Source organism: Ovis aries, chromosome 15, assembly GCF_016772045.2.
Source record: "Ovis aries strain OAR_USU_Benz2616 breed Rambouillet chromosome 15, ARS-UI_Ramb_v3.0, whole genome shotgun sequence".
Taxonomy (NCBI): Eukaryota; Metazoa; Chordata; class Mammalia; order Artiodactyla; family Bovidae; genus Ovis; species Ovis aries.
The window spans coordinates 50,276,394-50,290,297 of NC_056068.1; the positions used below are offsets into that span (position 1 = coordinate 50,276,394).

The window sequence follows — 13,904 nt, forward strand, 5'->3', positions numbered from 1 at the left end:
CCTTGTATCCCAGGTCACTTCTGCTTCACAACGTTACAAATGCCTCCAATTCAGACACAGAAGAATGAGTCCTTCCTAGACTGCAAGTCCCTGGAGGCTAGGAATCAGACCATGCATTTCTGTGCAGCACCCAGTGAACACAGAGATGCGCAGTGACGAGGACTCGGGAAACCCTGCACACAACAGGACCACAACCACCACACAGCCTTCCTGCACTTACAGGAGTATTTTTCCTACACTCACACACGTGTATTTGTTGTTGTCGTTTGGTCACTAAGCTGTATCCGACTCTTTGGTGACCCCATGGACTATAGCCTGCCAGGCTCCTCTGTCCATGGGGCTTCCAAGGCAAGAAGAATACTAGAGTGGGTTGCCATTTCCTCCTCCAGGGGAATCTTCCCAACCCAGGGATCCAACCTGCATCTCTTGCTTGGCAGGCAGATTCTTTACCACTGAGCCACTGGGGAAGCCCTATACACATTTATACAAACACGCTAATCACAAATGTGGGTTCTATATCTGGCTTCAGTGAATCACATGTTATGTGTAAATATAAATCAGAGTTCATAAGTATCTTTATCAGGTATCAGGTATGATAGAGGTATCAGTCCCTCTATCAGGTATTGTCATCACAGAGAATACACACACAAGCACACTATGCAGTGGTTCACTCATTACCCTATCCCCCACAGATGTAAGTGAGCCCCTGCTTAAGCTCCCTCCCATAGTACACACCTTCCAGCTGGTACAGCCCTCTTTTTCATTACCACTGTCTCTCTCAGTCTCTCATTTCTGCTTTTGCCCTCCTCACCATCTTTTTTTTAATATTTATTTATTTGGCTCACAGAATCTTTTAGTTACAACATGGATCTAGTTCCCTGACTAGGGAATCGAACCTAGGCTTCCTGCATTGGGAGCACCAGACCACCAGGGAACTCCCTCTCCTTACCATCTTTAAACATGCGGACCCCTGAGCGGTTTTTCCCCTGCTTTGAATCAGCCAGGGACATCAGCATGGTTGCAGGGAGCAGGGTGACGAAAGGTCTGTCCAGGGACCAGGAGGAACGACCCACGTCAATTTGCAGGAAAGCACAACCACAGTTACCTGGGGACAGAAGGTTGCGACAAAGTGAAGGTGGGATGACGGGCTCCCCTGACTGCCCACAAGGGGATCGGTGGGCAGAGGACATTCCTCCATTCTAGAGCTCAGGGGAGGCCCAGAGAGGTCGAGCAGTGAGCCAGTAACTGAAGTGGGACGGGACCTCAGCCAGCTAAATGAAGACTCACCATGTTCCTCCCAGCCAGAAACTTTCCCCTGACCCAAGAGACTCACAGTTTCCCTGTGCTCTGGCTCTGGGGGGCAGTGCTAAACTCTGTCTCTCTCTGAAATCCTTGCTAGGGAGACTGACGTCTCTCTGTCCTGACAGAGCTGAGACAGACGCTCTTTGTCAATTCTCTATTTCTAGAGAATTCTAAGACCAGCCTTCTCAACCCAAAACTCCTGTGGAGCCTTCCTGCATGAACCTGCACACTTCATCTCCAAGGATCCTCTTGACATGATATTTATTTTTAATTGTATTTTTAATTTTCCGTTTTTAATTTTCTGACGGCACTGCACAGCACATGAGATTTTAGTTCCCCTACCAGGGATAAAACCCACGCCTCCTGCAGTAGAAATGCGAGGCACAGAGTCTTAACCACTGGACCATCAGGGAAGTCCCTATATATATATATATATACATATATATATATACACACACACTTTTTTTTAAATTTTAAATTAAATTTTACCTTTTTCCTGGCTGTGCTGTGCAGCTTGCAGGATCTTAGTTCCCTGACCAGGGATCAAAGCTCTTTGTGGTGGAAGTACAGCCTTCACCACTGGACCACCACTATATACCACTAATATTTAGAGGCATATACAAGTTCTATCTGTTGGCACTTAGGTTTGTTAATGTCCTAAGGCTTCACCGAGACCGCTCAGATCAAAGCAAGCCAGGTATGCTGTGTAACTAAGGGAATGGCATCCATAGGGTTCAGCAATATCAAATGCCTGCCCCAGGGGCAAGGGCCACATATCCCCTTCACACCAGGCAGGGCTTGCTCCAGGAAGGCTGTTCAGCGAGACTGCATTTGAACACACTGCTGCAGCCCTGGGAGGGAATGGTACTCCTGTGCTCCCCACAGTAGTTCCCAGGCCTTGGAGAACTCACTCACCCACATCAATGTAGCCAATGGGCACTGCCCTCTCCAGCTGCAGCTCCACTTTCAGCTGCCCGCTTTTGTCCTGAGGACAGCTGAGCCACGGTCCCCTCTGACTGTCTGGGTTCAGCAAATTCTCCACTGGATATCTGGGATCCTAAGTCAGAAAGAGGAGGAGAAAATGAGGAACCTCATCAAGGGAAAAAAGGATGTCCATGAATGAGGGATCTCTACACTCTTAAACCTTTCCAGGATCCTAATGGAAATGGCATTAGACAGGAGTCCATCTCTCAAGTACCAAGGGATTTATAGACATCGCTTATCTCTTCTTTGGTTTCTACTACCTCATTTAATTCTCCTCATAACAACTTTAGGTGGTTACTATCATTGCTTCTTAGTTAAAAGATGAATAAACGGACGCTTAAGTTCAGAAACTTACCCAAGGCCACAAGACCAAATAACCAACCAAAGTTGGAACTCCTAGGTGTCTGAATTCAGAATTCTTAACCACCACATAATACTACAGTCTTTCCTGGGCATCCACAGGGGATTGGTTCCAGAACTCCCCTATATATAAAAATCGGTGGATGCTCAAGTCTCTTATATAAAATGGATATGTATGTATATCTTTCTGTGTACTTTACTCATCTCTAGATTACTTATAATACCTAATACAATGTAAATGCTATGTAAATAGTTATAAATACAATATAAACACTATGTAAATAGTTGCCAATATGTGGTAAATTCATGTTTTGCTTTCTGGAACTTTCTGGAATATTTTTTCCCCTGCATATTTTTGATCTGTGGTTGACTGAATCTGGGGATATGGAACCCATCCATATGGAGGGATGACTGTTTCATTTCATTTATAAGGTGCTTTCACAGACATGTATCTTCAAAGTAACCCTATGAGATTAGAAACACAAAGATTTTTACTCTAAGTTTACAACTGATGGTTAGAGATAAAGTAATTTGTTCAAAGACAACAATATTAAAACTGAGATTAAAAATTTTCAATTCTGACCCAAGTCAGGTGTTTTTTGGTGGAAAGGCCTTGAGCAAACTACTTTTTCTCCCTGGATCTAAATTTCTTCCTAAGTTAAGGAGGGGGAGACTAGACTCATGGTCTTCGATCTTATTTTTTTGTTTTAGCAATAAAACCCTTCCTTTTAACTGAAATTTTACACTAAAGATTATTTATTTTTTCAATAATAAATATTTTCAAAAATATTTTGATACTAATTATCAATATTACTTATCATTATCATATAATTTTAAAAATTTTCAAAAATAAAAGTAAAGCTATGGTTAAAGCACTAGTTGAGGAGCCCGGAGACATACTTGTGGCTCTTCCCTTCAACTTCCAGAAGGGGGTTTCTAGGAGTACAGCTTGAAAATCACAATATTAGAAGAGAGCTAATGTCCTCTAGCATTTCATAAGGCTGAGTCCATGAAGAAAACCATTTAGGCTGACCATGTAGGTAAGAAAGATAACGGTAATTTTTCTTTTATTTCACCTTGAAGTTGACATAGTAGTTCTTAAAGATTCTCTAAGGGGCTTTCTGAAATGTGGGGATATTTTTGACTGTCATAGTGACTAGGAAGCATTGTTGTCACTAGGGTCCGGAGGCCATGGATACTAAACATCTTACAAGGCATAGGATACTGCTATAAAAACGAAGACTTCTCCTATGCAAAACACCAATGGCACCCCTTGAGAAAGACTGGAGTAACATAAAGGGAAGCATGGGGAGGAGCGGGAAATGGATAGAAAGATGACAGCGGAGGACAGGGCCCAGCACCTAGCACTAACTGGGATAACTGCGATTTCCTGGAAGTGGATTCATAGGAGGGATGCTGAGATCCCCTTTGATGGCAGTGGTGTTATCCTTACAGGTCAGGGATGACCTTGAGTGCCTTAGCTTGATCTCAACATCAGTGTGACTAAATTGCCCTTCTGGGGACCCTGGTATAGGCTCTGGGCCTATAGCTTTGCCAGCTGCCTCCAGAGAAGGGTGGAATCCTGAGGTTGCTTCCTTCTTTACCTTTGAGGCCTGCTTTTATGTATCCTGCATTGCTCTGAGAGCAACCTGAAAGCAAGTGCTGCATTTCCTGCCTTTGACTCTGAACTCCTAAAGAAGGGACAATGGCTCTTCTGTTGAATTGGGAGTTTCCTGAAATGGAGCTAAGTCTCCTTTTTTTTCTTTCACTGTTTTCAGTCACCAAGAAAAAACCATGCCTGCTAATTAACATACCTGAGAGGAAAATGACACCACGTGGCTAATCCTCACTGGAGCCATGGTGGGCCCAGCAGCTGTCCTAAGCACAAGGAAAAATGCTTTCTCCTGAGATTTCTTCTGTTACCGCTTTGGTGCCTATATTTTGGTCCCATCAGCTTCCAGAAGAGAAGGAATCGTCATGTTACTTCTGAAGAAGAGAACAAAAGGAAAATAAACAAGCCTTGAATGTTTTTCTGGTAACAGGAGTTATTTACATCAGTACATCAGTCACTATTTCTGATGACTATGATGGGGTTGGTGGGGTGGTGATCAGGGAGCAGATCTAGGGTCGATGATGAAATTCCAACAAAAGTGAAATAACTGGAATGCAATAGAGCAGCAAGTACAAAACATATATATATTATAAATAGAATTATTATACTATATATATTATATATATATAAACATGTGGATGTTGGATTTATATGAAGCTGAACCCTCAAGGCATGAACTATGCCTTAAATTATCCATCTTTACAACCCTAGATTCTCCCTAGCACATAGTAAAGAGGTACAACAAACATTCAACTAAATAAGGGATACAGATTGTTTTTTTTCCCTTCCCATAAAACGAATCTTCTTGGATTAAGTTACTTCTCTACTAGAGATCTTTAAGGGCTTGCTGACATACGCAAATCCCTTGCTTTATGATAGGCCTAAATTAACTTTAATTCAGTTTGACCCCTCAAAGCATCTACAACATAGATCTGTCCATTTCCTGGTTTATCTCCTACTATTCCTTTCAGCAGGGGATGTTTTACCGTAATTACTTATTTATTTAATCTTAAAAGTTCATGTGGGAACTTGTATTTTGTCTTTTGCTAAGCTTTTTATGGAAAAATTTAAATATATGCAAACACACACACATATATTAGTATAATGAACCCTAGTGCATCACCTAACTTCAACAATTCCTTGAGCAGAGAGAGGTGTTTTAAAGTTGTCGGAATGTCTTTAGATGGGATCTCTCTTCAAATATTTACCTGCCCTTTCACTCACGTTTCTTCACTCATATGGTCCCTGAAATGAGTCCATGACCTCGATATACTCATGTCATAATGCTCTTGTGTCCTTCCCATCAAGAAACCTTTTTCCCACCTCTGAGACTTTGTTCATGCCATTGTCTCTGCTTGGAATGCTCTTTACTTCTTTCGCTGACAAATCTAATGCATATTTGATGGCCACATGTCACCTCCACTCTGCTCAGCCCTCAAAGTGATAGCTCCCTCCTCTCAATTCTATATCACAATGATCTGCATATGTCTTTTGTCCCTTGACCAATTGTAAGCTCTTGGAAGACAGGCTTCATGTTTGTTTTATTTCTGTATCCTCATTAAGAGGGAGAAACACAGTTTCAGATTAACCAGTGTCCGCTGAATGAATGACCATAAGTATTAGGCTCCAAATGGTCAGCCGTCATGGAATGCTCAGAGTGAGGTAGCTGCTGTGACAGCAGTAACCAAAGTCTAATGAATACCGTTCTAAAGGTCATGGGTTACATTCAAGATGGTACCAAGGCTTCAAAAACAGAAGAGGTCAGAGTGAGTCCTGAGTCACCCCCCAGGCCTTTAGATTAACTAAAGCTGATTATTCTCATTATAGGAACTCACTGAACTTTCAACAATTTTTCTTACTCTCTGCTAGATACTGGAGACAGAAAAATAAATAAATAGATAGGGTCTCTGTTTTGGAGAAACTCCCAGTATACACCTGTGATTTGATGGAAAAACTCCACCATCTCTCATAACTAATATACACATCTGACTGAACCAGTCCCAACACTACACTCCAGGCTTGGGGACTCTGAAGCTGTCCATCTTAGATATTTTATTTAGCTAATATTTTGAGGAGGGGGGTGTCTAGCAGGTACCAGACATTGGACTAGGTTACACAGTGGTGAATAAGACATATACAATATTTTTTATGAAGATCACTATCTATCAAATTGCTTGTTCTCACGGGATTAAGTGCTTTCTGACTTCACTGCCCTTGCATACGCTGTTGTTCTTGGTTTTTTGGCACCAGCTTATTTATCCTGTGTGTACCTGCATTGAGCAGTGAGCTCTTTGAGGATATGGATTTTTGTCATGCTCATCATCTCCCACACTTCAGAGAGATGCTGGAACACAGTAGGCATAAATAAATAGCCACTGAAAAGAATACTTCTTAGGTCAATATAATTCAATCAGAATTGCGCAGAAGTTTCTGGCAAACACAACAAACTCATCAACCAATAATAGGCCACAAACTGCTACTGTTTTTAAATTTTAAATACTACAAGTCGGCAAGAAAAGGGCAAGCAGTCCAATATAAAACTAGGGAGACAATATAAACATACAATTCACATTAAGATAAAATCTGAATGATCAATACCCCATATAAAAAAGTGCTCAGCCTCACCGATAATAAGGAAAGTGCAAATACCTGTTTCTCTAAGACTGGAAAAAATAGAAAAGTCTACAGTATGAAGGAGTGGCAATAATATGGGGAAATGGGCTCTCTCATAAACACTTCCAGCACATCTTAATTCTGACTAGCTATATTTCAAGAATAGCCACCTGTCCTGGTTTACTTAAACAGTGCAGCTCTAGCTCCTGTGCATAAAAAGATACATGTAATGTTTCTAACAGCAAAAAGCATAAAACTCTAAAGTCCACTAGTTGAGGAATGGATGAATGAAATGTTCTATATCATATGGAATACTATATAACAGTTAAAAGGAATAAATTAGATGTAAATATATGTAAACATGGATAGACTGCCTCCTCCCAAAATAGTGAAAGAATAAGTTATAAAAAAAATAACTATACATAGAAAAATAGCACTTAGGTTCTTTACAAAAGGAAATGGAACAATACTTGTACTGCCCACTGAATACACACTATTTTTTTTTTTTCAACTGACTGGGAGAATACACAGCTAATTATAGGACTTGCTTCTAGGGAGAATGAAAGGGTAATGAATCCGATAGTAAAGGACACAGATAAATTCCACTTGTTTCATATTATCTTTCTTAAAAAATGAGTATGCAAATAGATTATGATGTCAATCGGTGTTTATAATATTCTTTGTACCCAGTTTCACATAATAAATATAATTCCCATTTTAAATAAATGTAGATGGTCCCAATGAAGTTGACGGTCAATCTAATAATAAGGTGAGCCCACAAGACATCCTAGCTCTATCTATGCTGTAGATTCAGCCGGGACCTCCGGGGGGCGGGGTGAAGTGTAAGCAGGGACCACAGACTTGAGACGTGTACTTCAGATGTACAATGCACAGAAAAAACAGGGTACTGGAAATGAGAAGAAAACTGTAAGCTGGGGTGCAGCATAGTGAATAGGCTGTACAGGGCGGGCATAAGGGTAGAAGCTGGGGACGCAGTGTGTGGGCACAGTAAAAAATTCGAAGATGTGCGAAGTGGATCCGGAGGCGTGAGAGCCTAAGAAGCAGTTTGGGGGCCGTGGAAGTCCGGCAAGACTCTTCAGCTCTCAGATTCCTGAGCCTAAGCCGCTACTTCCACCGCTGCTCGGAACGCGCTGTCCTGTCCACTTCCTTTATAGCCACCCTTCCTCCCTTTTGTCCTTTCTCCCCCCCCCCCCCCCATCGAAAACCCGAATGACCCTCACCCGGGATAACGGACTTCGAAGTGCCACCGCTGCCTTAGATCTTGGACCAAAAAAAAACCCAAAAACGTTCTCCCGCCAATTTTGTCCTCTAACCTCCGCCTTCTGACCCCAAGCACTACTCTTCCGCCTCCCGAAGCCCGGGAACAGGTTCTGGGGCCTCAAGAAGCCGCTGTTCCCGGAAACTGACTCCCACCAAGGTAAGAAGACACGTGCTTAGACAGAAAAGTACTTTCGGGTGGTTTCTATATATTTCACGCCTTGCAAATCCCCCGGAGAGACCGGACTTTAAACTTCCGGGTCAGTTTCTAGGCATTCTGGGAAATGTAGTCCTTAGTAGTCTCCACGCTTCCCAAGAGTTGCCCATTGAGGGAGCGTCGCAAAGTAGACAGCCTTGGGGCTCTTCTCTTTGGTTCTACACAGGCAAAAATTGGTGACATATTTGTACTGAAAATAATACAAGGCTAATTTCTCATTTGCCAAGATCCCTCCTCCGCCGCCGACGCTTAGAAGTACACGGAATCCACTCCTCCTTAACCTTTAAGTGGGTAGCAGGCAGACGGTCTCTTAGTTGCCTTCGGGTCTCTGCCTGTCTTGGTGCCCCGCCCCCTCTGCCGAAGCTTGTACAGCCGATTCGCTAGAAGCAGTTGAGCGGCGGAAGCAGCTGGCTCGCGCGGGGCCTGCGGGGAGGGGGAGAGCTGTGAAGATGGCGGCAGTGGTGGAGGTGGAGGTTGGAGCCGGTGCTGCCGGAGAACGGGAGCTGGATGAGGTGAGAAGAGTTGAGAATTGAGGAGAAGAAAGACTCAACCTGAAACTGAAGGGAAGGGAGGGGAGGTATCGGGAGTAGGGGTCCTAGGAGAGACGAGATCCTTAGAGGGAAGGAGCCAACTGGGGAGTGGGTGCGCGAAGAGGGAAATCTGAGGTACCCAGGACTCGGGGACTCGGAGGCAGTCATGGGGTAGAAGACTTGCAGCAACCTCAAGGGTGGAGGTGGAGGACAGAGAGAGAAGCCAGAGGGATGGGGGTGTTAAGATTTAGGATTAGTTGAGGGTCTTGGGGAGGACTAAAGGGCTGCCAGGTGGTTTGAGTTAGAGGGGCGTAGACTTCTGTGAGGGAAAGCTGGGTTTTCACTGAGGGAAAGGAAAGGACTGTCTGGGTTTGGAGTCGGGGCGGGGGACGCGGACCACGGAAGAGTGTTTATCTACTAGTATTTCAGGTTTGAGTTATTTTTTATGTAAGAGCGCTTTAAGTTCTAGAACTTTGTACATACTGTGGGCTCGATAGAGCTTTGGTCAACGGATGATAGAACGAACGGGTGAATGAACTATCGTATAGCGAAATGTATCCATTCACTCACTTAAACGTTTAAGTATCACCTTTGAGCGAAGCTCAGGGGTAGGTGCTAGGGACCTTCCCATAGAAGAACCCAAGGTATGGTGGTGGGAGACGCACAAGAAGTCTTTTCATCGGAGGTGTAACTGTGGCACTGAGAAGAGGGGACCAGTGCAGTTTGGGGTAGGCTTCTCAGAGGAGTCGAGTCTTAACGAATCAGCGATTCTCTCTCTTTCTTTTTCCCTCTTTCCTATTAGACTTATGAGTTTTTTGAGAGTGAGCTGTTGAGGGTGTATGTCTCTTTTACCTACGTAACAGGCATTTAACAACGGGTGTATTCAGTGACCAGTGGTCCTTGAAGGAAATCACTAGGAGGAAGGAGACATTGAGTTTGAAGGGAATGAAGGGACAGCGCTGAGAAGCAGAGAGAGAAGGTGAGAAAGGAAAGGGAAAAGATTCCGAGGCCAAAGGTACATTCATGGCTAGGGGTGCCTGTGGTCTTGCCCATGACAGCATATGGACAGCAGGGAGGAGTAGGAGAAAGGGGTTTGATTGTTAGGGATGGAACCAGTGGGATGTCTGAGGGATCAGTTTCTTAGAGGCCTTGGCTGGGTGGGAGTGTGGGGTGGGGATTGGGGATGAGGCCCAGAGAAAGGGAGTAGAAGTGGACTTGAGAAGCAAAGCCTGTTGTTTGGTGGTGGGATGACTTGGAGGTTTTGGTTTACCTGGTTGAGAACATTAAGATGGGGAGAGGAGACTGAGAAACTGACAAGTGGTCAGAGCAGGGAGAGATTTTTAAAGAACCATTTTAGACCCGTATCTTTCAGTCACTAAAGACTACGCATGTTTGGATACCACTTGATTGGTGAAGTGGAGTAGTTGTGGAAATGACTTCCAAGCCCCTTTCAGCTTTAAGTTTCTGTGATTATGGTTGGCTGTAGTGCAGTGAGATATATTTGAAAGTGCCTTATAAAAGTAAATAATATGTTTTGGTTATTACACATGCTTTGTTAATCATGGCCTCCTTTGAGCAGGGGGGGGGGGGGGAGCTGATTTCAGCTACATGTACCAGGGTTCATTGAGATAAAGAGCAAATGTTTTGGCAAAGGAGAAAAGAAAGTTTTGAAGTTAGATATTTTTGATTTTTGCTTATCTTCCTTACTGTTTTAAAAATCTAAGCGCTTCTAGTGTCATAATTATACTTCCAGAGTGTCATGCCTAGAAGTCAACTTTATATGAAGCACTAGCATTCATCCCAGAAACTTGTGTTCCTTGTTTCATTTACTAAGAAATAATATAATCTGCTGTCTGGAAATTCTGTGTGGACTGGTTCTGTCCTTTTCCTTGTGTGCTTAAGAAAGTAACTCTGAGAAGCAGGAACAGTTTTCCCTTCAAGCTCAAATAAAGAGGGGGAGAGGCAGGGGTATGGTCTGGGTGACCTTAGTTTGTGAGTGAGTTTCTACTAATGCTTCCTCAGCTGTTTTTCTTTTTTTTTTTTAGCATCCTTAACTAGTGAAACAGAAAGTGAAATCCATCCTTTAATTTGTGATTATGGGAGTCTTCCATGTATTATGCACTGGGAATTCAAAGATGAGTAAGACAGGATCTTTACCAATCTATAATGTAGAGAAAAGACAAGCAAATGGCCTGCTGCAATACTAGATACTTTTTATAATGGAAGGGTATAACAGATTCAGTGGGGTGCTAGAGACAAGCACTCAAATCTGCTGAGAGTCATTGAAGTCTTTATGATGGAGATGGGTTGGAGTTGAAAAATGAAAAGTTAGGTTTACAAAGAAGCATGTGGTATCAGAGTTGCTCTCCTTTAACAGTTTCTACTTGGTAGAGAGACTACTGTGAAGCTCAGATTATAAAAAAGTAATGGATAATCTAGCTAAGATGCCACTTCTTTGGAAAGACTCCATGCTCTGATTTCTTTAGGATATCTGATCTGTTTTCCAGTATCAGATGTCCTTAGCATAAGTAGTCTGGAATAGCAGCCATCAGTTTATTCATATTCTTTTCCTTTCCTTTTTTCTTTCTATAGCAGTTTCTATTACTTTCTATAGCAGTTAAGGTAGTTTAGGTTTCACTTACTGCTTCTCCTGAATAGAAAAGAGGGCTTAGGAAAAGAGCTACTAGTAGAAAAGACCACTGTTTATTGAGCCCTTATCATAAATCAGCTCCTGTTTAAAGCCTGCATTATTTCATTTATTATTAACAGCAACCCTGTGAATTAGTCGGTGTTTATTGCATTTTGTAAATGAGGAGACTGAAGCAAGAGAGGCTAAGTGGCATTCCCAGGATTCCAACAGTTCATGATGGGGAAGTGCAGATTCCAGCTGGGGTCTGCCTCTGCTGTGCAGAACTAAGTTTTACACCACCGTGCTATGCTGAGCCACCTAGGTTCCATTCTCAAGCCAGGCTTATCTTAAACCAAAGTAAACTACCCCTTTCTTAATGTACAAAGGACCCATCACAAATATGTGAAGCAGCGTTTCATTCCTGAGAGGTTCAGAGTGGTGGTTAACTAAAAGAATATTGGTTTTTCTATACAGATCCTTTAGTTTACCAATAACGTGATTCTGCTGAGCCCCTCCCTGGTCATGGGGAGTGACCAGCCCAGTGGCAGTTAGGGAGATGAGCTATGGGTCTAGCCAGCTCAGGCTAGGTATTAAACAGGCTGTGATGACTGGCTAAGTTCTTTCACTTGCTAAACACCATAGGGTACTTGAGCGTGTTGGGGAGGATAAAGCATGGGTACCAGCTTGGAGGCCCGGAAGCTGACTTACTCCTGGAGCCTGTGCGTTCCTTCGTGAAGGGGTAGCGGGCCAGCCATTAGAGGAATTGGAGGCACCATCTTGGCATGGAGACTTGGCTTGGGACCTAAGCTAAAAAAACACTTCTACATCCTATTGGGGCCAGCCTGCCTGCCTGGATAGTTCCTGTGAATTCTGGATGTGTCTTCTCCCAGTAGTTGTTCATCTGCCAAAATGATGTGATATCATGCAGATAAGTGAGTAGCTTCCAGCTCAAGTTCAAAGCAGCCTGCAGCCAACTTATTGTTGTCTTTAGTGTGTCATTTACCTCTTCTGGGCCCTGATTTATTCTTGTTAAAAGAAAAGATTGGATTAGATTGGTGGTTTAAAAACCTTAGTCATGAAACCCTTTATTTAAAAAGAAAAATCTCACTTTGAAGACTTGTAGTCCTTGAAGGGACTCAGAACCCGTTGAGTGTCTCAAACCACACCTTAAAAGCCAGGGAGCTTTCTCTTACTGTCCACTGATTGGGTGACCCTATTTTATGTTCCTTCAGCCTCCCTGTACCTCCTCTAGCCCACCTCTACCAAGCATTATTTTAACTGTCTGTGTCTTCCCCACTAGATTGTTGGCTGCCCAAGAGCAGAGTCCAGGTCCATCTTGCTCATGGTCACAGTCCCTTCACTTGGTGTGGGGCCTGGCATAAAACAGGCACCAAACAGTGTTCAACAATTATTAGTTTTGAATAGTGGTAATACACTCCTCTGCTTAGTCGTTTGTGCTTTTCTTTAAATTGAATATTTACAGCATCCCTGTGAGAGTTGAACTAAATTGTGACTAAAGCTCTAACATCCTGTGTACCATGTTTCTGATTCCTACCAGGTCTGTCTTTGTGCTGTCCTGTCTGCCTGGAGTACCTTCCCTTTCTCCCTGTGTCTTTCCAAATCCTATGTGTATTTAAGGTCCAAGCCCAAGGTGCTCTTGTCTTGTAGAACTAGTCTGATCTACACTAATACCCTCTTTCCTTGTCTTTCATGATTTTTCTCTGTGTTCATTTATCAATTCATTAAACTTTTTGATTAATTGTTCTAGGTACTGTGCTATGCTTGATCATATCATGGATAATGTGTGATAACTGCCTTCAAGGAGGTCACAGACTAGCCTAGGTGAAGAGTGATAAATACAAATTTGTGTCACAGGTGCTGTGTCAGTGGAGTAAGTGCCATATGTACATCAAGGAGGAAGTGGCAATCTATATCATATCTTCTTTTCTCAGGTTGCTGCTAAGTCGCTTCAGTCGTGTCCAACTCTGTGCGACCTCATAGTCGGCAGCCCACCAGGCTCCCCCGTCCCTGGGATTCTCCAGGCAAGAACACTGGAGTGGGCTGCCATTTCCTTCTCCAATGCATGAAGGTGAAAAGTGAAAGTGAAGTTGCTCAGTCATGTCCGACTCTTCACGAGCCCATGGACTGTAGCCTACTAGGCTCCATCCATGGGATTTTTCAGGCAGGAGTACTGGAGTGGGGTGCCATCGTCTTCTCAGGCAGACTGTAGATATTCCCATCTATTGCTTTTTCAAAGTAGTAATCTTGGACTGTTTGTTTTGTTTTTTGTTTTCCCTCCCATGGGTTTCTCCTTGTAGACATTTGATAAATGCTCCTTGTTTCCAGGGATTTTCTCTAGGGAAAGTCAAGAGTTTGTTA

General features: G+C 43.1%; 2 protein-coding genes across 7 annotated transcripts in view; one reads left to right on the forward strand and one right to left on the reverse strand.

The window, feature by feature from the left end:
- Positions 1-8,390, reverse strand: part of XNDC1N (XRCC1 N-terminal domain containing 1, N-terminal like) — a 34,041-nt gene extending 25,651 nt beyond the window's left edge. For both annotated transcript variants that reach the window (XM_060399419.1, XM_060399418.1), the window contains exons 1-4: positions 8,113-8,390; positions 4,461-4,632; positions 2,218-2,359; positions 950-1,105 (exon numbers count right to left, since the gene is read on the reverse strand). In XM_060399419.1, coding sequence (XP_060255402.1) covers positions 950-1,105; positions 2,218-2,359; positions 4,461-4,505 — 343 coding nt within the window. In that variant the 5' untranslated portion in view covers positions 4,506-4,632; positions 8,113-8,390. The remainder of the gene's footprint in view (positions 1-949; positions 1,106-2,217; positions 2,360-4,460; positions 4,633-8,112) is intronic.
- Positions 8,391-8,809: 419 nt separating this feature from the next.
- Positions 8,810-13,904, forward strand: part of RNF121 (ring finger protein 121) — an 85,532-nt gene continuing 80,437 nt past the window's right edge. For all 5 annotated transcript variants that reach the window (XM_004016278.6, XM_060399420.1, XM_027979467.3 and 2 more), the window contains exon 1: positions 8,810-8,878. In XM_004016278.6, the coding sequence (XP_004016327.1) occupies positions 8,816-8,878 (63 nt within the window). In that variant the 5' untranslated portion in view covers positions 8,810-8,815. The remainder of the gene's footprint in view (positions 8,879-13,904) is intronic.